This window comes from Nelusetta ayraudi, unplaced genomic scaffold (assembly GCF_046127955.1).
Source record: "Nelusetta ayraudi isolate G7.1 ecotype Tasmania unplaced genomic scaffold, CSIRO-AGI_Nayr_v1 ptg000053l, whole genome shotgun sequence".
Lineage (NCBI taxonomy): Eukaryota > Metazoa > Chordata > Actinopteri > Tetraodontiformes > Monacanthidae > Nelusetta > Nelusetta ayraudi.
The window spans coordinates 6,753,037-6,775,691 of NW_027466103.1; the positions used below are offsets into that span (position 1 = coordinate 6,753,037).

Sequence of the window (22,655 nt, forward strand, 5' to 3'; positions counted from 1 at the left end):
TGTGTGTGTGTGTGTGTGCGTGCCTATATGTGCTGCACTGTTTGATTTCCCCAGAGGTGAATTTATCTGCACAGCTTCACCGGAGCGGAACCGATTGTTATTTTATTCTAAATGCTAATAGCTTCCGTTGCAGTGCGCAGGGTTCTCCTTGCGGCGCTTTAAAGGAGAACACATCGCACCTCCCCGTGCCCATTTCTGCCATGCCGGATACTTTAACACACACGCAGAAAAGACACACGCGGGCGCGCACGTCGACCGGTCGGCGCTGAGCGGAGCAGACGTTGGCTCGGTTTTCCTCTAACGAGCTTGTTCCGCCTCGACATGCAGACTGACAGGCAGGTCTCAGATCAGCTCAACACTAATTATCCTCTACTGGTGCAAGTGGCAGGCCGGCTCTATGCAGACACCAGCGCCGGAAGCTGAGCCCTCTGGACCTCTGCTGAACGAGCAGCGGCGAGATGCGGGCCGACTGGCGCACGGACATTAGTCGGCTCGCGTTAGGTCTCGAGGCCTCTTGCTCGGCAGCAGATCTGCAACCAGGTCGAGTTTCTGTTTGGCCTTTCCAGTGTCTGTCTGCGCTTCCCACCGGGGATCATCAAGAGACTCTGCAAATATTCCTTCACGTAACACAAAAACACTGTTACCTCATCGCGGGCGCTGCTCATGGCACAAAGACAAGCGCATACGCTACCCGTCAGAAGTTTGGCCACACCTTCTCGTGCCATTTCTTTCTCATCTTTACAACTTTCAACACTGCAGACAGACACCGAAGACATTTTACAATTGTTTCCCGACACATAATTCAATGTGTGTTCATGCATAGTTTTGATGCCTTCAGTGAGAAACTGTGATGTCAATAGTCATGAGAATGAAAGGAAAGACATTCAATTCGTCGGGTGTGTCCAAACTTTTCACACACCCGAGTGAATGTGTGAATGTACGGATGCGTATCAGTATCTTCCCATCTTGAGAGCTAAATAATTGAAACAAACGTGGCTGCTCAAACAAACAAACAAACAAACAAACAAACAAAAACATTTTAAAGTCAGGAACACATAGAGGATTCGGGAGTGGTAGTGGGGGTGGGTTTGGGTGTCCGGGGACATGGTGTGTTCAGGGCCCTGGAGACACTGCGTGGTTCACAGTGACATCACTCCGCTGGCTGCACCAGAACAATAGAGAAGAAGTGATGTAATGCTGTGAGAGGAATTGGAAAAGCTGTTTGTGTGCGTCCCCTGCCAACGCCTACATCATGGCTTTTCGCTAATGACATTTTCTAATTGGCTAATGGGACGACTGAACTTTTCCCCGCTCTCATCAAAGGGCAGCGATGTGAAATAGTCAAACAGCCCCCCCGACATCAACTTTTGCGTGGCGGCGTGCTGCGTTTCCTCTTAGGCGTCTCCTTCCCTCGCTCCGGGGAGCTCTGCTGTCACCGCACCAGAAACAGGAAACAGTTACACAACAGAAGGGGAAGTTGCCTCTCAGCGGACTGCCTTCATCTCCGCGTTGTGTGTTTGTGTTTGTGCGGAGCGAACGCGAGCGCGTCACATCGCGCCGTCTGATCACAAACTGCTGCATTCCGGAAAATCTAGGATCTCTGCAGCGAGTCGCTATCGGCCTCGGGGGCTCGCACGTGGTCGGGATGTCTTTGTGGCGATAAACCGGCCGACATACCGGGGAAAGTGTCAAACCACCGAGGCTTTGAAAGTCACTGGTCGCTCCCGCAGGCAGCAGGTCCAAGCCCTGAGAGAGAAAATCCCTCGACTGACTTCTGGAAAATCGTTAAACCCCACCGGAAATAGATTTTCCCCATACTTTATACTACTACTATACTATACTACTACTTTCGAGTCGTGTTGTTGTCAAGACCGCGCCAACCGAGACCAAAGACGTTATCAAGAGTCGAGAGTATAAAGATCGAGACCAGACCAAGACTTTATATATCAAAGAAAAACAACAATAAAACAGAAAAGAATGAGCAGTATCTTTTTTAAATTCAAGTTGACTTCTAAATAGAACAGCAACATTTCTTCAGCAAGGTATCTTCTAATAATTTTCTTCAACATTTTTCGCTGCTATTTTGAACCATTTTCAAAAAAACTACTTTGCTTCATAAAATTAAAAAAATAAACTAACTAGAAATAAGGGGTTGTGTCACTCTGGGTGTCACAAACGGCGAGCGAAACGGCAGCAGATGGATTATTTTCAGTTATTATCTGTCATTGGCTGAGCCTCGGCTGGTCTTGATGAGAAATCCCGAGTCCGTCCCGCCCGAGGCCGAGACAAGACCGAGTAAAAATGCCTCCAAGTCCGAGACGAGGCCGAGACCTTTAAAAAAATGTACTACAACACAACAGACAAGAAATCCAGCAGCCTAAATGTCATCAATCATGTCAATTTGGTAAAGCGAGAAGGCGACGCAGCGGCATGCCGCAGATAAGAGCATCAAAGACGATAAACAGGAATGGGCCATTGTTCCGAGGGAATGACGCAGCAGCGGGGCAGTGCGAGCATGAATGGAATCTGGTGGACGGAGGCCAGCGCCTGCTCGGATAAACCCGCATCATTCGGAGCTGCGCTCCTCTCCCTTCCCCGTCCGCCTTTGGAAATTTCCACTCCGAGCATGTGTGTCAAGAGTCCTCTGGATTAAATCCTGCGGGTAGCGAGCGGATGGCGCAAGCGGCCCGGCTGCCGAGCGCTTGGCCCGGATTCAGGGTGAGGCTTGAGCTACGAGGCGCTGATGGCGGGAGGGGTGGGGGGGGCGGGGGGCGGGGGCGGGAGGGGGCAGTAGCACGGAAGAAGTTAGCGAGCTGTGCAGCCTCAGCTCCTGTTGACCCCGTGTGTTGACACCGCCTAGGTAACGAGTTTAAACAAACTATTTTTACCGCCGTGCCGGACGAGTGCTTGACAGGGTCGGTCTGGGATGATCGGGGGCCTCCGGATAGATTTTCAAATGCGGCGGGATGCCAGGAGGTATGCGCTGCGAGCGGACTGTATACACAGCAGCTTAAACGACTGGGATGGCCGGAACGCCGCTCGGTGGGATTGGTTTGTGGGCAAAGGGGCGACGTGCTGATATTCCCAGGATGTTCACGAAACACACGAGTCACGTCTTCTGACGACGACGGGCCCGCCTCGCCTGATGGTGAACTTCCCAGAAACGAGACGAGGGAGTCGATCGTTTACTTATTTGCGCCCCCGCTCCGCTCTTCAGAAAATGTTGAAAACCCTCAGTTCTGCAACTCAGCCTTCTTTTTTTGATGATGTCGCAAAAAGGCAGTGGTGCGACTCTCAGGTTAGCGGCAGACTCCCCCCCCCCTCCCCCCCCTCAGCCATGTCTTGTCATGGATCGTCCTGTGAGACCATCTCACTATTGCCCCGGTTGTGCTCAGTTCAAAGCATGTGCACGGCACAGCAGTGCATCAGGCAAATTTCAAGTGCACTGTGGGAAACAAGAGTTTTTTTTTTTTTTTAAGATAATTAATCATGCAAGGCTTCTCCAGCCAGCAAAGAAAATAAATAACTGAGAACAGCTACAATACGTGACCTTTGAAAAAAAAATTATTGCGAAATACTTTGAAAGGGAACTATTTTATGTAACAGAGGCCCGAATCTAACTTCACAACAATACAAGACTGAGGTTCTGAGTTTGTTTGTGTATTTCTGTGAAACACATCCAGCCTCTAAATTCAACTTAACTCCATCTGGCACGGCCTCTCTCTCTCTCTCTTTTTTCTCCCTTCTGTTTTTCGCATGCTGCAAGAATTTGTTTACAAACGTCCGCGCCTCTTGCGCACGCCTGCTTGGCCTCTTCAGACGAGACAATGTGAACGACAGCAGAGACGAAGACGAGAGGAAGAGGAAGAGGAGCAGGAGGCGAGCGGGAGCAGCGGGATCGCGTCACTGCAGAAACATGTTGGCCGTGGCTCGCATTAGCACACATATGCATTACAGCATGCCTGCAGACACGCGCACACACACACACACACACACACACACACACACACACACACACACACACACACACAGGCCTGTTTTTTTTTAAGAGGGAAAAAGGGAAAATGACATCAAGCTCATCATGTGAGGCCAATGAGGGAGTGAAGGAAGGGTGGGGGAGGGTGGGGGAGGGCTGGGGGGGGGGGAAGAACGCTGGCAGCTTCACAGCTTTGTTACATAAAACTGAGCGCAGGCCTCATCCAGGCCACTGTTACGCCCCCCTGTGTGAACGTGCTGCAGGATTGTGGCACACCTACGCTCAGCATTTTTAGCCGTGACCTCATCCAGGTGTGAGCCTACATTAAAAGGTGGAGGTAACATACCTGCAGAGTGAGCGAGCGAGCGAGCGAGAGCAGAGGGAACAGCAGCGTTATGTCACGGAGCGACGGCCCCTTCGAGGCTGTAACACTTCTCAGGGTGAGGAGGTGATGTCATGGATATTTCTGAGGGGGCCATTTGGGTTGGTTGACCTTTGTGCTGCTGGGGCGGGGCCGCTGTGTGTGTGTGTGTGTGTGTGTGTGTGTGTGTCCTTGTGCATGTGTGTGTTTGTTTATCTGCAGGCCGGGGGTGAGAGCACCGAGGCCACTGGCGCCAGATGTGATGACCGCAGGAGTCTGGGGCCTAAAAATAGCGCTCTGTTCTCAGCACCGTGAAACAGAGGAGGGGCGGGGAGGGGAGGGGAGGGGAGGGGGAGCAAAGGGGGAAGCGGCGAGGCGAGGTCATTCAGAAGAACGTGTCTGGGGTCCCAGGGGAAGGTGAGCTCACCTCCTAATGGCACCGCTGGCTCCTTCTCAATGAAATCATTGATCGGCCGGAGCTCCCCGCGGCGTAATGGAGACGGCTAGGACGGAAGAAGGAAGGGGGGGTGGGATGGGAAGGGGGGTCAGGTCTGGGTTTTTTTTTGGGGGGGGGGGGGGGGGGGGACTGAAGTTCAACCTCTGCGACCTGCGACGTGGTCAATCACAACACACCTGAGGGCCCAGCGAGGACACACACACACACACACACACACACACACACACACACACACACACACACACACACACACACACACACACACACACACACACACACACATCGATTCATCACTGCTGATCGCTGCTATTACAGACATAATTATACATTTATTTGTCTGCCTGGGGAGACAAACTCCAGATGGTCCTCTTGGCAGGCAACACTTTATGCAGATGTGAAAAACACTTTCGGACACTTTTAAAATTCTACTCCGTCCAAATTACAGTCATTAAATATTTGCCAATTTTGTTCAAGTCAAGTTTGTTTGTGTGTTTTAAAAGGTTTGGCTGCATTATTTTGTTGTAAATGAGACAAAACAAGTGAACTAAATTATTTTGGTTCTAGTACCAAGGACGTGCTGAGACATCCAGTTCTGAGCTGGGTGGAACAGTGCAGCATGTCGGGGTTATTCATGGCGATTTCACCAAACATGAACTGCGCTCGGAGACTCAAGACTGATTCTTTTGCGCAATGCGGCGCAACACAAATGTACGAGGTGTCCAATCACTTTTTTCCACCTGGTGACCTGCCACGAAAACAAGTTCTTAATGGAATCAGCACGTTGAGGCCTGACATGCAGCGCGTCGACTGAAGGCCCCTGTCACTCGACACTAACGCAGGAGAGCACGTTGACTTTGTTTTTCCAGTGTTTTGTGACACCAGTACCAGTATGTGAGGTCAGCCCGGGAACTCTCAAGAAATGAACGCCTTCCTTTACTTCCCTCCATTGGGTTAGGGTTAAAGAAAGCGTGGGCTAAAACAGGAACTTCTGGAAACCAACACCAGGAAGCAGAGGGTCGTGACCTCCCTGATAGCTCTCCTCAGGTTAGTGACCCTCTGGCCTGCTGTTCACACTGACCAAGGTGGCCTTGCTGAGTGTTTTGTCCTGGCGGAGCTCCTGGATCGTCGTGTTGAACTCAGCCATCTCCTCTCTCAGCAACAGCACTGGGTGGACTTCCATTCTCTTTCTTTTCTTAATTCAACCACGAGGAGGACATCATCACTTGAGAGTCCGCTTTTGACTCGTGCGCGCTCTGCTTCTTATGCACGTATTTATGCAAACGTGCACAGAGCCACATAAACCACGTACGCGCCGACACAAACGGAGCTCCTCACGCGGCTCGCTGGAATGTCTCTCCGTGAACGGCCGCATTGTGAGGTTTCGGCCTCCCACCATTACCTCACTTCTTCAGCCTCTCTCTGATGCACGCGCAGGGGCACGCACGCAGGGGCACGCACACAGGGGCACGCACGCAGGGGCACGCACGCACGCGCTCAAACACGCAGACAGACCGCCGGCCCATTGTACAGGGCCTCTGAGGAGACACACGCAGAGCTGAGCCGACCTTTGTACCTGCGCCTGCGCCGTCGCGCCCTCTACCTGAGCTCATGGAAGCCCCGGGCGACGCGGGAACCTCCCGGGGGGGATGTGAGTGTGAGAACAAGAAAGGGGAAAACGGGAGGCGTCGTCCGCCCGCTGACACCTTTCGTCAAGTGTGTCGCCGCCGTGTCTCGTCTTGTCAACGCCGCCGCGGGCTGACGGCGTGACGATGTCTGAGCAAGCACGCAAACATGAAAGGAAGCAAAACTATGTCTGCCAATCAGGCGGTGCACAAAAAATAAAAAAATAAAAAAATTACAGAAAACGCATTTGATATAAAAGTTCCTCTTCAAGGTCTGAACTGAAGCTTACACGCCGGGCCGACACTTCTCTGTCATTTCTTTTCATCTTTATTTCTGTGTTTAAATTTGGGAAGATTTTTTTTTTTTTTTTAACTTCAGTTCAAATAGAACTGAGCCAACGCTGTATTTTGTGAATGCACAATGACATTAAGCAAAAGACAGAATAACAACTTAATTTTAGAGACTGGAATGAGAAAAGAAATGTTGGACTGATCCCTACAGTATTTATTCTTTTAATGCTGTCTCTTAGTGCTTTTAATAAGCCAAAGTGTTACTGAATGTAAAAAATAAAATGGATGAAAGGTGCTGTATTAACACGTTTGATTGATGGATGGCTGTGCTGGGATGAATAAACACATTGCAGGCATGTGCTGGGCTGGTACCATGTGTCATTTCCCTTTTGCCACCTTTTGAACACTTTCAGTCCTTTGACCGGGCGCTGTGATGTTTTATGGATCAGAACAAAAACTGACAGATGGGTCTGGCAGAGATTAAGGGTAGCCTACCTTGTAAATCTCTTTCCCAGTCTCCGCACCTTCAATTCCCATTTCATGATGCAATTCTGTGCCTTCTGTCAGCTTCTACTTAAACACCTTTTTTTTTCATTTCTCCTTTTTCTTGATTTTATTAGATTTCCATGGAACACTAACAAAAACCTGCGCTATGAATAACTAGTTTCTAAAGCCACCTCTAAAATGCCATAAATCCACATGAAATCCAGCTGATCCTTCCTTCCTCAGCAGAGCCCGAGTGCATATTCCACACTTTCTTTTCTCTGACTTGATCATATTTTTTTTCTTTTGCCTCTGCTACTTTTCGCTGCTAAATCTAGAACATGGGGTTTCGGGGCCAACATCAAAACCTTTCATCCTGGCAGGCCAACGTCGTACATCACAACCAATTTGACACATAGGCAGACTGCGTAGCTGGCACTGGCTTAAACACCAGCTACACGCCAGCATGCAGTGTTGCCTGTGGCTTGGCTGTGGCTTGCAGATTGGTGGGAAACACGCAAACTTCAGACCCAGTAGGGTCGCAGCTGGCTCCGGACCGGCCGTGTTCCTCTGCTCAACAGAAAAACACACACGCACGCACGCACGCACGCACAACACACAGAAACACACACATGCAAACACACAGAGTCAAAGCCGCTGCAAAAAAGGCAAAGACACATCAGCCTGAGCTCCAACCGGGTGAGATCATCCCTGCGGTTGAAAAATATGGCTCGTCCTCAGTTACAAATATGTTTCTCACAAACGCTTTCATGCACCCAGTGAGGCAACAACATAAAAATGCCACCGACATGTGCGTGAGCAAGCACATCGACGATGTGCACGCACGCAATAACATGTTCCAGCCAGGCCGGCACGCACCGCGCTACTATCTGCATCTGACCACAACTCATTTGATGCGCTGATTGCTTCTCTCTAGAACAAAAACACTGCCTCCAGCCAGACATCATGACATCATCGGCATCCAGAGTCATTTGAGTTATTGACTACACTTACATGGGCTCAAGTGTCCTGGTTGCGATCAGGCAGTTTTCATTCTCTTCTTTCATCATCCCCTGCACTGCATGTAAATATCATATTCTGAGCCCTTAACCCAATTTTGAGAAACCCTGATTTTGTTACCCAACTCGACAACTCCACATTATATATACACTGCATGTACTCCTAGTCATAAATACCATCAGCTAATGACTCTCTGCAGAGGCACAGCCAGTGGTGAATGAGCTAAACAAGCGCAACAAGAGCCTTTTACTTCTGAGGCAACTAAATTTTGTCCTTCAATAATGAGGAATTAAATATTATTGGATATTTAGAAAGGAGAAGCGTCTGGTTGCAGGCTTCGAGTTTGAAGTCTACAATAAGTCACGGTGCCTTTATTATTCTGGGATCTGAAAATTGCGGCTGCTTGTGCTGTGACATCTAAAGGTCGCAGGATATCCTGGTTTCTCTGAGCGCACGTCAACACAAGACCCTTAATCTGATTAAAACCCGGATCCAGTTCATAACCGTGACTGGAGAGTCCATGTAAAGTCAGAGTTTATCTCGACAAGCTTCTATATAAGTAACACCTCAGCCCACTAATCATTCTTTCATTTGCTCGCTCCATCCCATTTAGGTAATATTTGCTTCTCATCTCCACCTGACCCTTCCTCCCAACCTCCCGCCTCACACTTGCGCTATCATTTGCTTGATTAATAGCAAAGGTGCACTTTGCATGTGCGGTCTGCAAACGCCAGACTCAAAATAAGACATCAGTGAGATATGAAGTCATCGCAGGAATTATTAGCCTCGTAAATCAAAGGTACAGTGGGAGGGCAGGGGGAGAAGAGGGTGGGGGCTGGGGAGGGGGGGGGGGGAGTCTAAGAAGAAGAAGAAGGAGAGAAACAAATATTCAAGAAAAAAAAATTAAGGAAGGAAAATGGAGATTTTTCATTTTCATTTTTCTACAATAAGCAAATTCAAGAAAAATGTTATTTCCTGAATTTGCTCATTACAGACAAACATTACTGTCATGCCACAGCCTGGTGCGTGACACCACAACCTCCAGACTTATCTGGCTTGTCATCTGCCTGTCTGGCTGCTGTTGTGCCTAAGTCATCCACACACAGAAAACAAACAGGTTATAAATCAAATCTCACACATCCAACACACACACACACACACACACATACACAAAGCCTCAGGACCAGCTGCTTCCTTGTTTCTGTTCTTAGACAGATCGTGTTTAGAGCTGACATCAACAGATAAAAATAATCCCCCCCCCACCACCATCTATCTCCTGTTTAGAAGTCTGTCTCTTTAATTATAAACGAGAAGCAGGAGCTTTTAGAACTGCCAGGCAACCTTTTCCCCTTCTTGTCTCACACGCTATCCCTCTCATGGAAACTCTGCACCTTCTCCTGACCCACAAACACACCACGCAGCGCTTTGTTGCCGCCTTCTCCTGCACACCTGCATTCAGGCACGAATGCAAAGGTGCATGCAGGGTCTGCACACGCAACCCTGCACACATCCCACCTCCCACCCCCGCCTCATAGATATGAAGCGGTCGCAGGCTGCCAGCTCCACTGACCCTGATAATACAAGCACCCAAACAACGGCTTATGCCATTGGCTGAGTCCTACTGGGGAATATTTTCTTCCACTGTTGTCGTGGAAACAGCAGAAAAAAATTGTGAGAAGTGTGATTCAGAGGGCGCGACTGAAGCAGAGAGAACACAGAGGATGAGGAGAGAACCGCTGACCGGGAGTCTTTGATTACAAGCAGAATAATGTTGGTCTCAGACTGCTGAGGAAGAAAAATCTGCCTTTTTGAGGCAGTCAGCCGAAGTGTGTGAGTGATACTGAACATAGATGTGTGTCTGTGTGTGTGTGTGTGTACATACAGTGTGCTCAGTGCATCTTAGTCGCCGTGACTAATTTCAGAGCCTGGGAGCTTTTAGACAATCCAAGGCATCTATGAATGACTCATGAAAAAGTGCTAATCTCCCAGTGGAGGGACAGAACTGAGAGGAGGAGGAGGAGGAGGAGAACGAGGATGTGGGATGCTGAGGGGAGGAGATTTGCCCGACCAGCATGCCTCCACCGCCTCATTCCCAATCCTGACTGAGGCAGATTACGGTCTCCAGCATGCACTGACACATTTGGGACAGATTCATAAGCCTCTGCTTATGGACGGGTGTGCAATGTCGGCCCTAAAAAACCCATCACAGCCGAGATGTTGTTAACTCAATGAGGGCTATTAGCAGCCTTGCCGGGGCTCAATTATAAGTCTTAGTGTGCTTAGTGGACACTATGACGGGATCATAACTGTGGTAAATAAGGCCAGCGGACTGAAGTTAAGCTTCAGTGATGCTGCTTACGAGAGAAACTTCAGGGAAGCTTAAACATCAAAGCGTCATCAGAGAGGTTCTGTATCCTGGAAGCAAGACTTCACACTTGTGTGTGTGTGTGTGTGTGTGTGAGAGAGTTACACACTACACCTCTACCAGTTCAGATCAGGAATAACTTGTTTAACGCCTTTGGGAAATTGCTGCACTTGTGCTAATCACTGACATCTGCTGACCAAAGTGTGGAATGACAGTGCAACATTTAGATACAAGATGGGGAACAAGGAAGGAAGCACACGCCTGACCACTGAGCACATATAAGTAGAGAGCAAAAAAAAGAAAAGAAAAGATGATTGATTACCGGTGAGCAGGGAGACTTTGTGGAAGGTGCTCTCGAGTTTTCCCATCAGGATGTGCACGAAGCCGTCTTTGGACAGATGCCCCGCCTCTTTGGAGTTCTGGTCATAAACCACCACTTCCTGCTTCCTGCCCAGCTCCACCTGCACAAGGGACAAATGGCAAAAAAAATGAGGTGTGGATCCTCGGCTGCGGCACCATCGACAGCACCAGGAAGCATGCAGCAAGAAATGGCATAGTGAGCGTGCCTCGTGTGAGCTGCTGTGGGGAAAATCCCACTGATTGCTCACGTCCGTCAATTACGATGCACTGGGAGGCTTCAATAAAGAGAATAAAACTTCCAGACTCATGGAGGGAAGAGATGACAACCTAGAGGAAGTGAGCACTGTGAACTAGCTGGTGTTTACACACATGTAATGATAATAATTATGGAGAAAAGACCGATTCATTGTGAGTGATGGTGAAATTCATCGATGCATCAGCGCGCTGTGTTAAGACTGCGAAAAAGAGGAGGGTGGTGTCTGAGCATGCGTCAGTGTCTGCCTTCCAGCCCGCGGAGTGAGTGTGCATTTGTGCGCGCGCACATAGACAAAACAGCCAAGGCTGTGTTGTTCCCCATGTTGTCAGGCAGGCTTCGGTCACATGACCAATAGCAGAGCCCGCCGCAGCTATGAATCACTGCATCATTGAACCGCCACTGGACAGGAGAGGAGAGAGGGAGGAGGAAGCAGGGCGAGCTCAGGGATGGATGGGGGATGGAGGGAGGGAGGGAGGGGTGGCGAGAGGTGGGAGCGGGAGATGAGAGGCAAAGAGAAAGAGATGGAGAAGGATGCAGGAGGAAAACAAAGCAGGGGGGAGGCCAAGGCGAGAGAAGATGGACGAGGACGCCGAAGAGCGAGTGCGTCGCTTTTTGTTTGCTCTGTTCAGCAAATGTGACAGCAAACCTTCAAAAAATGTCGATTAAAATCATTTGCCCCTGGACAAACACTGCACACAGCACCCCCCGTCTACTTTTCTTTTTTTTTTTGCACTTGGTTATGAAATGGCTGTAGCAGAGCGTTGTATCATCTCTGCAGGTGAGTGAGTCACATTGCCGGGCGCTGAAGTTCAGCCGAATTACTGATATTGCGCCCATAGGGAGCGTGCACAGCTGGAAAAGCATAAAAACGGGAGAGCAGAGCATTTCATTCTTGCATCCCTCCTGCCAGACTTCAAAAACGCTATAAACTTCCAGAAGGGGGTTTCCACTAATGTCTTCAAAGTCTCTTTTGTCTTTAAGCTATAAGCGATGATAAGCCTGAGCCTGAATTGCAGACTTTCATCTCGCCTTCTTTCAGCTCTTTCATGCTATGCTACCTCAATTCTTACAAAATAAAGGTCTGTGGCATCCGTACTAGCAGCTCAAGCTCTCAGCAGCTCTGAAAACACCCATGTTGTGCTGCGAGACTTCTTCGGGTTCCTTTCTTTGTCCTCCTCTTTGTGTCTCTGTGCCTTTGTTTTAAATCCCCCACAACTCCCATCTTCACAAGCCTGGGATAATTTTAGCACCTAATCCTAATGAGATCAGATCTAATTCAGGTGCCAAGTCTCAGTAGCTGGGGATTACAGGCCCCTTAACTGTACATACCTGTGCACACAGGAAAATGTGCTCACGCACAATACAACCGGTCTCATTTGATAATAGTGCAAAATGTTTGAGCGGTGAAGTGGAATAGCCACTGGCCAGATCGTAACCAGAATAGAAGACAAGTAGGCAGGCAGTCATTACAGGCCCACACTTTCTGTGCTTGAACATGTCCTATTTATCTTCATTTTCTAACCACACAGACATACCCTCAAACATTCTAGATATCTATACTACAAAAAATAAGAATGCACATTCTAAAACCAAAGACAAATGTCATGTTTGCTTGTTTAAATGATACGCAGTTTATTCAGTTTTAGTAAAACAGGCAAAGCAATAGCCCTGCCTCTTTATTGAGAAAAAAGCATTAATACTTGGAAAAAAAAACACAGGCAAGACATTTCATCATTTGATGTGCATGGAGTTTGCTGCAGTTCCAGAGGTCAACGACCCGGGGGAGCAAGAGTGCTGCCTGTCAGACTGCATTACAGATCTTTCATCCCTCTGCAGTGCTACAGCATCCCTCCTGCCACAATGGGCCGGGCTCTCTGTGACGCATACACACTGCAGGTAAACAAGGAACGCCGGCGGCATCCAGAGAGGAAGACGCAAGGGGCGACCGTTCAGAGGAGGTGGTGAGAAGCGAGAGGAATTCACAAAAGAATCAAAGGGGAAAGGGGGGAGAACGTGAAGAGCCGCCCATAAGCAGGACGAAAGGACAAACTGGGGAAAGAAGACGGAGGGGCAGGCGGCTGATGGAAAGCTGAAAGCTACAGTGCTGCAGCATAAGGCTGCCATGGCGGCAGGAAACAACATTTTAACTATTAGTTAAAGAGGATACGTGCACGTGCACGTGAGCGTGCACGGAGGACGACTGGAACAACAAGATGCCTCGCTGCCTCTCTGTGTCTTCCCACTTGGTGACGTTGGATAAAAACTTCAGTGGAGGATTAAAAGGACTTCAATAAACAGGGCGCGTGTCCTGCACGGTGACTGGCTGCCACCTTTGATCGTTGGTCGGAACGCTTGCGAGCGTCTCCTCGCTCAGTGAGGCGGTGCGAGGTGGAAAGCCGAACGCGACCCCCCCCGACAAGCGGCCGTGCAGAAATGTCACTGTGAGGTTGTGCGACGACGCTGCGATACAGGCAGGCAGCTCCACTGGCGACGGACGAGGCTTTTAGCTGCAGCTTGTGTTTTCAATGCGTGCGTGTGAGCTGGTCTTCTCTGTGCTGCATCGCCACGTTCTGCCACGTTCTTCACCGACCGAGTTTGAAATGTGAGAGTGAACTGGTGGGACTGACGCAGAGCTGCGAGTCGCAGCCTGAGCAACCAAATATATCAGTGGGGGGGGACAGCGGTGACGGTAGCAGCCCTGGTCATACACGGGAAGAAAATAAAAACAAATCACTGAAAACCAGTCCCCCCCGACCTCAGCTGTGTTCCTGAACGGCGACAAGGTCGTGCATGTTGTTTGTGTGTGAACTGGCCTGTGACGCAGCATCAGCACTAAACAGTCTAAAAATGGCTCAAGCGCAGTCTGGGTCCTCTTGACGCCAGCGTCCCCTGTGGGGTGTCCCACCGAGAGTACTTCTACTTCTTCATGACGACCCCACCCCATTTCCCCCCCCCCCACTCCCACACACAAATAAAGTTTTCAGCTCCATGAGAGCATGAAGCGAAGAGCCGGGAAAGAAACTTTTTAAACGAGTGTGTTCAACGTACAAAGGAGAACCCGCTGCAGCAGGCGGTGGGTGACCTCTGCTTTCAGTCCGTCTGTTTCAGACTCTGGGTGTGACATACACCTATCGCGCGCTGGGGTGGGGTGGGGTGGGGGGGGGGCGGATGATGTCATTGATTGGCACCGGCAGCTGCCACTTCCCTTCACTGCCACGATCATAACGGGGGACTAAAATAAAAGCAAGTTTCCACTTCTGGGTTCAGGTAACAAGTTCAAGCGCGCGTGCGTGGAGAATCGGTATTATGTTTGAGAGAGTTTGAGGAAGTCGGCGTCTGCAGTGGAAAGTCCGCAAAAGTACACTGGCGGAAAAGCGTGCGCGTGTGTGCGTGTGTGTGTGTGTGTGTGTGTGTGTGCACGTTTCGGAACTGGCAGAGATTTTTGACGGGTGGTGAAAAGCCCCTGAACGCCGGCAGACGTTTGCACGGCGAGAGGCCGTTAATGTTTCCCTAACAGTCCAGGAAGTGTCGCGCGTACGCGCTCAACGACCCGGGTGAACTCCACGCACCTGCACAGGAGGTGGCAGTCAAGGACCAAAAGAAAAGGGAGGAAGAAAAATAAAAATAACTTTTACTAACCGCGTTTAGACAATAAAGAATGACACACGCGCTTTATTGGGTTTTTCTTTCTGAAACTGAATCCTGCCAGAGCTCTGGTGGACATGCAAGGCTGCGTCTCACAATTGAGGGAGGGGGTCCTTTGGAAAAAAAAAAAAAAAAAAAACCTGACTGCTGTAGGTCTAGTAATACGTCATCTTCCTCACCGGTTGGTACATTATCAAAGGCCTCATTTCATATCAGCAAAACATCTCCAGTCGTTCCCTCTAAAAAGCTTTTCTTTTTACTACCCTAAAAGCAACTGCCGCCACACTAATATTCCAGTGTGTGCCCCTGTCAAACACAAGGATCTTTTAAACACACAATGATTCATACTCTGACCTAATCAAAGCAAACACATGACATATCCGCTCTGAAGGAAAAGCGCTGGCAGCGACGGCGTCTTTGTTTGAACCCGAGGAGAAGAGAAAATATGAATGAAACAGTAGAGAAAATTCCCAGAGTTTGCCCTCAGGACGAATTGGAAACAATCCACCCAGTGAGTCATGAACAAAAGTTCTCAGTTCTGCCGCGACTGTCGCGCCAGATGAGACGTGACGAACGTATGTGGTTTCCCCTCAGTTTGAAACGCTTCTGCTGTAAAAAAGAAAAGAAAAGAAAAAGAAAGGAAAAGGCTGTTGAGAACCAATTTGCTAATTCCAAAGAAACCCGTCAGTGTCAGCGACCTTTGTCTGACTTTCGTTAGAGGGAGAAATAATGTTGTCCTCGCCACTTAGGCGGCAACGCTGGTGAGGTTAGTGTGACACACAGCATCAATCTCCTTCGCTAAAACAAAGCGTCACGTGTGTTCCTGCTCTGTTCTGGGCAGCAGGCCACTCATCCTTGCCTCAGAATTAAGATCAAAAGACGATACCACACAGTCACCTGGCCCTCTCTGCTGCTACACGGCCATTTTATCAGATAAGAATGACTGGGTTGCTGTTCATTATTGTGTCTAGTAGAGTCGAGACAGGAGTCCTAGTGGTTTGTAAATGAAGAAGTTGGAAGTTGGAACGTTGACGAAAATATTTTGCTCAAACTTGTTCACGCTAAAACATTGATTCAGTTAATCTTTGAGCTGATTTGGTAAAAGTAATGGATGTAGTTTGGAGTATTGGTGCCGTTGAATTGGCCCTTCACTTAAGTGGACAAAAAATGGAGAGCCAGCAAGTAATGAAATGGGAAAAAAAAATACTTGAAATTGTTTCGGGTTATCGCTGAATTTAATTTAATTTAAGTATGCACTGAAGTGAACATATTGACCAATTACTGATATTTCAACCACAAATCCCATAATTAGTCAGTTTATTGTAGTTGTTTTTTTTCAATAATAATACTGAATGTTTGAATAGAAGCTGCTGACTTTGCAGCAAAAATATAAAATTAGAAAAAAAAATCATAAAATAACTGCAAGCTTCCATCTTCTCTTCTTCCCTCATTGTCATTCATCAAAAAGTCTGGCCATCATGGCCGCATGGAGGAAGTGGGTACTTCCCCAGGCAAGCGGCTGGTTGTGAAAAACCTCTGGTCCATCTGTCGGGTCTGTCTGGCCGGCTGTCCCAGCCACAGCAGCGGGGATTAAACGCGCTTAAGCCAAGAAACTAGCTGCCTGCCCCGCTGCCTGTCGGAAAAGGCACGAGGAAGCCCCGTTCCCGGCTGAGCCTGGTCCATCTCTCTCCCTCTCCCAGCAGTGTCACATCCACACGTAACCCACAGCCACTGATGCTTTTTGACCCACATTGGCACGGGGAGGCATCAGCACGCAGGGACGCAGGGCTGTGAAACAGGGAGACGAAAGACGACACCATTTTGATTGGTGCTGCGCTGGTCAGGGATGTTCATTCAGCTCAGTCAAACCGAGGCGATGAGCGCATCCGTGAAAGGGGGTGAGTGCAGCGCCGTGGGGGACGCCAGGCTATTAGTGCTGAATGGGATGTGAGGCGGGAGGCGGGCGGAGGGGAAGGCGGAGGCAGCAGCAGCCGCTCGGTGAATACCCTCGGTGCTGCTCCGCCGCTTCCTGCATTCACTTCCCCGACAAAGAGCCACAATGGTGTCCTTTGCTTTCTTGGCTGGTTGAGGCGGCTCCTGGTGATGCTCAGAGCCATGTGGGGGGTAGAGAGGATGAAGTGTCTGTGTGTGTGCGTGCGTGAGCGGGGGTTTAGCGAGGAGCCTGCTCCAACGCCACACGGCCAGGCTGCACGTGCCCAGCCCGCAGCCTGCCAGTGGCCACACAAAAGGGATGATGTCATGCTTAACCAATAACAAAAGCGTCTGGGCTCGGTTGGGCCCTCCCCCTCTCGCACTGCTACACCGGCTTTATCCAGCCTAGCATTAATCGCAAGCCTTATCCTCTTTACCAAGGGTGGGGAGTGGATAATAATAAACCAAGCCATGGGGAAATATCTGATAAGGAAAGAGAAAGAGAGGTAAAAGGAATACGAAATGAAAGAGGTCACGAGCCTGGGCGGGTTTGAGGCAGACGGGGACACGGAGGTGTCATGAGGTGGGAGGCTCGGACCCTGCAGGGGGCCACAGCGGGCGAGATGCTCGCCACAGAGAGATTGACCCAGTAGAGCCAGTTCACAAACAAACATTTGAGTTTGCAGCTCTGACCAGAGCTACAAAACTCCAGAAGTGGTTTAGAGTTTGCTTTCCCAAGCTGCCTCTGTTTCTGTGTTGCAAAAAAAAAATCATCTGCAGCTCAAATTAACTTGGAAAACAAAAGTTACAAGTAGCAGGATCGCTTGTGTGTGGTCCGCAATATCTTCTAAAGTGGCCAGGTTTGTGAAAATGGAAAATGTGAACATAGGAGGAATTACACAAGATCTTTGTTCAGGTAATAGTGGTAATTTTCAAGCGAGAGGGGAGACGTGGAGCTCCCGCTGCCAGAAGCCCACCGCAATAAAGGTCAATTAAAGCAAATTGCCGAGGCACAGAGTTGGTGAGAAACAGCGGGCAACAGTGGAGTCGCGGCCAACGCGGCCGTTGTAAAGACGCAGTAAACTGAAGCAAAGATCGTTTGGCTTGAGAGAGGAACCAAAATCCACAGTCCTCCTCTATTTTACCATCTGACCATTACAAAGGTGTCAGCCACCTACAAATGCTAAGTGTTGTCCAGCAGGAGCGGCAGAGCAATAATCTACTGCTGCAATTTAACAGCGACTTGCCCATTTGGTGGGCTGTGCACGCTAAAGCTGATTTAAGTGCTTTGGCTGGACGCTGAGAGGAATAAAGAGTCAGTCTGTTCTCCTCCACCCTGGGACCCATACAGAGGTTACGGGGCATAAATGAATCAACTGAAGAGTGTTGCAGGTAAGGATCTTCAAGCAGCTGCCAGCAAGGAAGTAAAAGAGCAGTAAAGGAAGTCAAGAGTATTTCATGAAGTGCAAGAGTCACACCTAAGAAAACTATGCTAACGACCTGCCGTCTGTCATCGCCCTCTGTGAGTCACGTGCGATAGGTAATAAACAGGTAAAATACTTTTCCTAAAATACTAAGTGGAATCTTCGTGGACACATCACCGCAGCTGCATAAATCACACCGACACATAAAACATGCAAACGCGGGCCGCCGCCCCCCACTTTAGGTGTCCCCTCTCGGAGTTCCTTCAATTTCACGCGGCAACTAAAAATACCAGAGGCGGTATGCCACGGGCAGAGGGGCCATGGAAAAAAAAAAAAAAAAAAAAAAAAAGAAAAAAAGCTGTCATATTCGCAGGAGAAGTCATGGAAAACACGAGGATCCAATTTCAGGGCCGCTGATAAGCAACAAACATACAGTATGCCAGCCCGCCTTCCAAATATAGCGCCTGTGGATGCGGTGTGCGCTGAGGCCACAGCTGTACACGAGTCAGGCTGAGGGTAATGTTCAGGAAGACCCACAGAGACACTGAGGAGACCTTATCTTGCCAGAGAGCGCTTGAGCGGGGTGCGCCATTAACTACAAGGCAAACTTTACTCTTTCCTGGCACTTTTTTTGGTTGTTGTTTGGTTTTTCTCGGCAAGCGCACGTCACACACACACTGAAGATCCCTCATGCATATTTGTTAGAGAGTCAAGTGGGAAATTTACTGATATAAAAATATAAATAAAGAACATGATACTGGTTTCAGAATGAAACAGGAAAGAAAAAGAAAGACGTAACAAATTCACCGAGAAAGACTGTAACGACGACCTAATTGTCGGACATGAAATGATTACTTAGTGACGTATGTCTTTATTAAGGCCACTCTCTTTTCGTGAACAAAGTGCAGACTTCACACAGGCCCTTCCTGTGTAACCAGTTCGACTTTCTTTTAAGGGACCGACCGCTTACTCACAATGAAAATTCCACTGGTCTTCTGCTCTGTGACTTTCTGATTTTACAACAACTGTAATGACTGTGGGTAATGTCTCAAAGGCCTTGTTATTTGACTAAAATACCACAGTTGTGCAAATACAGCAAATCTTCCAGACACTTGCGTGACACCACACCTGCAGTGCGTAGGCACGGTATCCTTTACTCCTGTTCTACAGTACATTCATGTTAAAGTACATTGCCGCCTCACCTTCACCTTGCCGTTGGGTTGCAGCAGCTCAGTGACAGACACCTTGTCCTGCTGCAGCCGCCTCTTCACCAGCTTGGAGCAGCAGACGTTGACGGCGCCTTGCACGTGCGACGCGTTGTATTCAGAGAACGTCCTGCTGTCGATCACCAGCAGGCGGCTCGTCCCTCTCTGGATGAGGCTCGCCAGGCGCTTGATGTCCATGGCGCTTCGCTTGGTCGGGCCTTTCTCTCCTGCCATGTTTTTTGACGGTGGGTCGAGCGGTCGGCCTTTCGGGAGGGAGTGAGGTGCGAGTTGCCGGGGGAGGGTTAGGGGAGGCAGATTAAACCGCTGGAGAGGGGTGAGGGTGAGACTGAGGTGGGGAGGAGGTGAATTTAGTGGATGAGGGCTTCCACTGGAGTGGACGCGGAGAGATCCATGGTGCCTGGAACGGACGGAAAACAGAAGAAACAGAAAGGGGGAAGGTGAAGGTTAGAAGACAATCACATTATTTGTGCGAGAAATTTTATGCGCCACCAAATGGCCTGTTTGAGTTCTGCCCCATGTCAGCAGCGGCTACGGTCATCTTGAAGCCCCTGCCGATGAGCGAAGCCATCAGGAGGCATCAGGAGCGTCGATGACAGCGCCGAATAAAACAAACACAGACTTCCTAATCCCACCTGCCACAAAGCAACCGCGGTGTTCATTCATCAGCCGCCTTCAATCGCACGCTGTATTTTGGTGCATCTGTCTGATCTTTTATTGGAAGACTTTGAGGACCTTGAGCGTTAAAAATAGAAAACAATACTGAACATGACTATAAAGTTATTTAAAGGCTTAAAAGCCGCTTCTCCGGCAGGATTTGTTGACCCTCTGATCTGACAGGGTGTCGCACATCCAAAGCCGCAGCCCCAAGTTAGACACGCGCGTCGAGTGGACGCAGGCGTGCGCGCTCGCCTGCGCTTTGTGCGTGAAGGTTGGCTGTTGTTGATCGAGGGTCTCCTGTGCAGCAGCTCATGAAACAGGAAACTGGGGGCATGAGATAAATTAAGCCAGGGGAATTCAGAGAGCAGGTCTGGACACAGGCAACAGCCTGCGTGACATCCTGTGCATGCTGTGCATGTGAGTGTGTGTGTGTGTGAGTGTGTGTGCTCGTCCGTGCGTGTGTTATGGGGAGCCATCCATAAGCCCGACATGCTGCCTCCTTCTATCTATCACCACCAATTACTTTGACCTCCTTATTCCTTCGCATTTGCCACGGCGTTCGTATGTTCGCCATCAGGTGCAAACACACGCAGATGCGCACACACACACACACACACACACACACACACACACACACACACACACACACACACACACACACACACACTGATGGGGGCGAGAACATCAATGGCTTTCATGCGTGTGTGTCTGCTGACTTGGATGGAGGACCACTCCCTTCGTCAACCAGGTGTCACGCGACAAGTGAGAAGGTCAGAACGTGAATGCGGCCCGCGTTGTTTTATTCATCCACGGGCACGCGGTGTCATGAAAAATGAATGGGCCACTACTCTCAATTACCCCGACAGCTAAATGGGGGTTTAAACCTCGGCTGGAAAGGGAGAGTACGACGTGAGGAGGTGATGAAAATGAACGGCGAGAGGTGGAGCTGTATAAAAGAACACAGTCTCACGCCACCGTCTGAAGTGCCAGTAACATCCATTAATAACAGGAATGTCAGAGCAGGTGAGGCGGTGGTAGTGGTGGCTCTTCAGATGACCAGTCCCTTTGGAAGACATCCATTGAAACCCTTCACCTCTGCTTTGAGACAGCCATGACGGAAGGAGAGGAGGAGGAGACCAGGGATGTTTTCACTTAGGATCTCTCCTGCCTAGCAACTCGGCCAGCTCCAGGTGTGGAGGGCGAGAAAAAAAAAAGGAAAGGATTGGCCAACAGCGAACAAAGAAGGATAGAGATGATTAGAAAGAAAGCCGACCATCAAAGAAGGAGCTGGGAGACAGGAGGACGGGAAGGGGGGGGGGCTCATATTCCCATAAACTAACTTTCAAACGGCCGTGCCAAAACCTAAGATGTACCAGATAATCATATGTCTCCCGCATGCTGCGGGCCAGCACATGCTGCCGCTGCCTGGCAACATATCTGATATATGCACGGCAGCAACCGGGAACATGGAGGAAATATAGACCAACACTGGCAACTGGCTGCACTGTAAACACAGCCTCGGCAAGCAGCTGCTGTGTCGGAGAGCCGGGGGCATGTGCACACACAAACAAGGCAACCCTGGCGAAATCAAATAAAAGATAGCCGCGTGAGCTGGTGAGAAAAAAAAACAAAGAAAACGGAAGCAGCACACAAAGACTCTGTCCGCAATCTGAGTGTGGGAGGTTTGTCTCAACACCGGCAGACACCTAATCTCGTCCAGTTGGCCCCGTAATCTCTCGGCGTGCTGCTGGCGTCTGAACGTGGATCTTTGCTCTCGATCGCATGTTCGTGACCTGCAGCAATGCAGCAGCAGCAGCAGCAGCAGTGACCCCAGCAACCACTCTGCAGAACAGCCTCGCCGCCTCGCCACACTCTGCACCCCCTCCTTACCTGTCAGACTCTACCTCGTACCGAACGCAGCCTCCCTTCAGCAAAGCAGCCAACGGTTCAGCGTCTCTTGTTCCTCCGTGTCAGTCTCCCCGCTGCTGAGCATCTGACGCTGCAAACGTCTGACGACGGCGATTTCTCCCAAGCGCCCAGCCTCTCACACTTTCTCCTCTCAGGATCCCTCCTTCCCTCTCCATCGCTCTCTCACTCGCTCTTGCGCGGCGGACGGCGACGGGGAGGGGAGGGCTGTGCGGGTTTACATGCGTGATTGTGATGGTGAGGGAAGGAGATGCTGCTGCTCTGGACATAAAGCATCCGCCCTATTAGACAGTCCTCTCTGCTCCCAATGGGTCCTGTTTCTAAGGACGAGAGGGGGACTGCGAAGCGGCGCTAGGCGAAACAAAATCAGAATAAAAAAGGCAGGAGGAGCCTTGAATGATAGCAAATACAAAAGAGTCAGCGAAAAAAACTCGAGGTCTTGGCCAATGCACTTGTTTTTAAATTGAATTAATACTGAAATGTTTTAAAATTATTTTGACCCCTCGTGTGTTCTTGAGTTTACGCAGGAAGTAATTTGTGTTCCTGGCTACAGTGTACGACTGCGGTTGTTTTGTTGTTGTTGTATTTATTGCTGTAACATTGTTTATGCTGCCCTCTTGACCACCACAACAACTACAGTGACTCTTAGGCATA

The 22,655-nt window shown here is 49.6% G+C and overlaps 1 protein-coding gene across 3 annotated transcripts in view; it reads right to left on the bottom strand.

Moving 5' to 3' along the window:
* Window positions 1-22,655, bottom strand: part of dusp8a (dual specificity phosphatase 8a) — a 43,993-nt gene that overhangs the window by 18,261 nt on the left and 3,077 nt on the right. For all 3 annotated transcript variants that reach the window (XM_076038157.1, XM_076038155.1, XM_076038156.1), the window contains exons 2-3: window positions 19,395-19,815; window positions 10,898-11,036 (exon numbers count right to left, since the gene is read on the bottom strand). In XM_076038157.1, coding sequence (XP_075894272.1) covers window positions 10,898-11,036; window positions 19,395-19,631 — 376 coding nt within the window. In that variant the 5' untranslated portion in view covers window positions 19,632-19,815. The remainder of the gene's footprint in view (window positions 1-10,897; window positions 11,037-19,394; window positions 19,816-22,655) is intronic.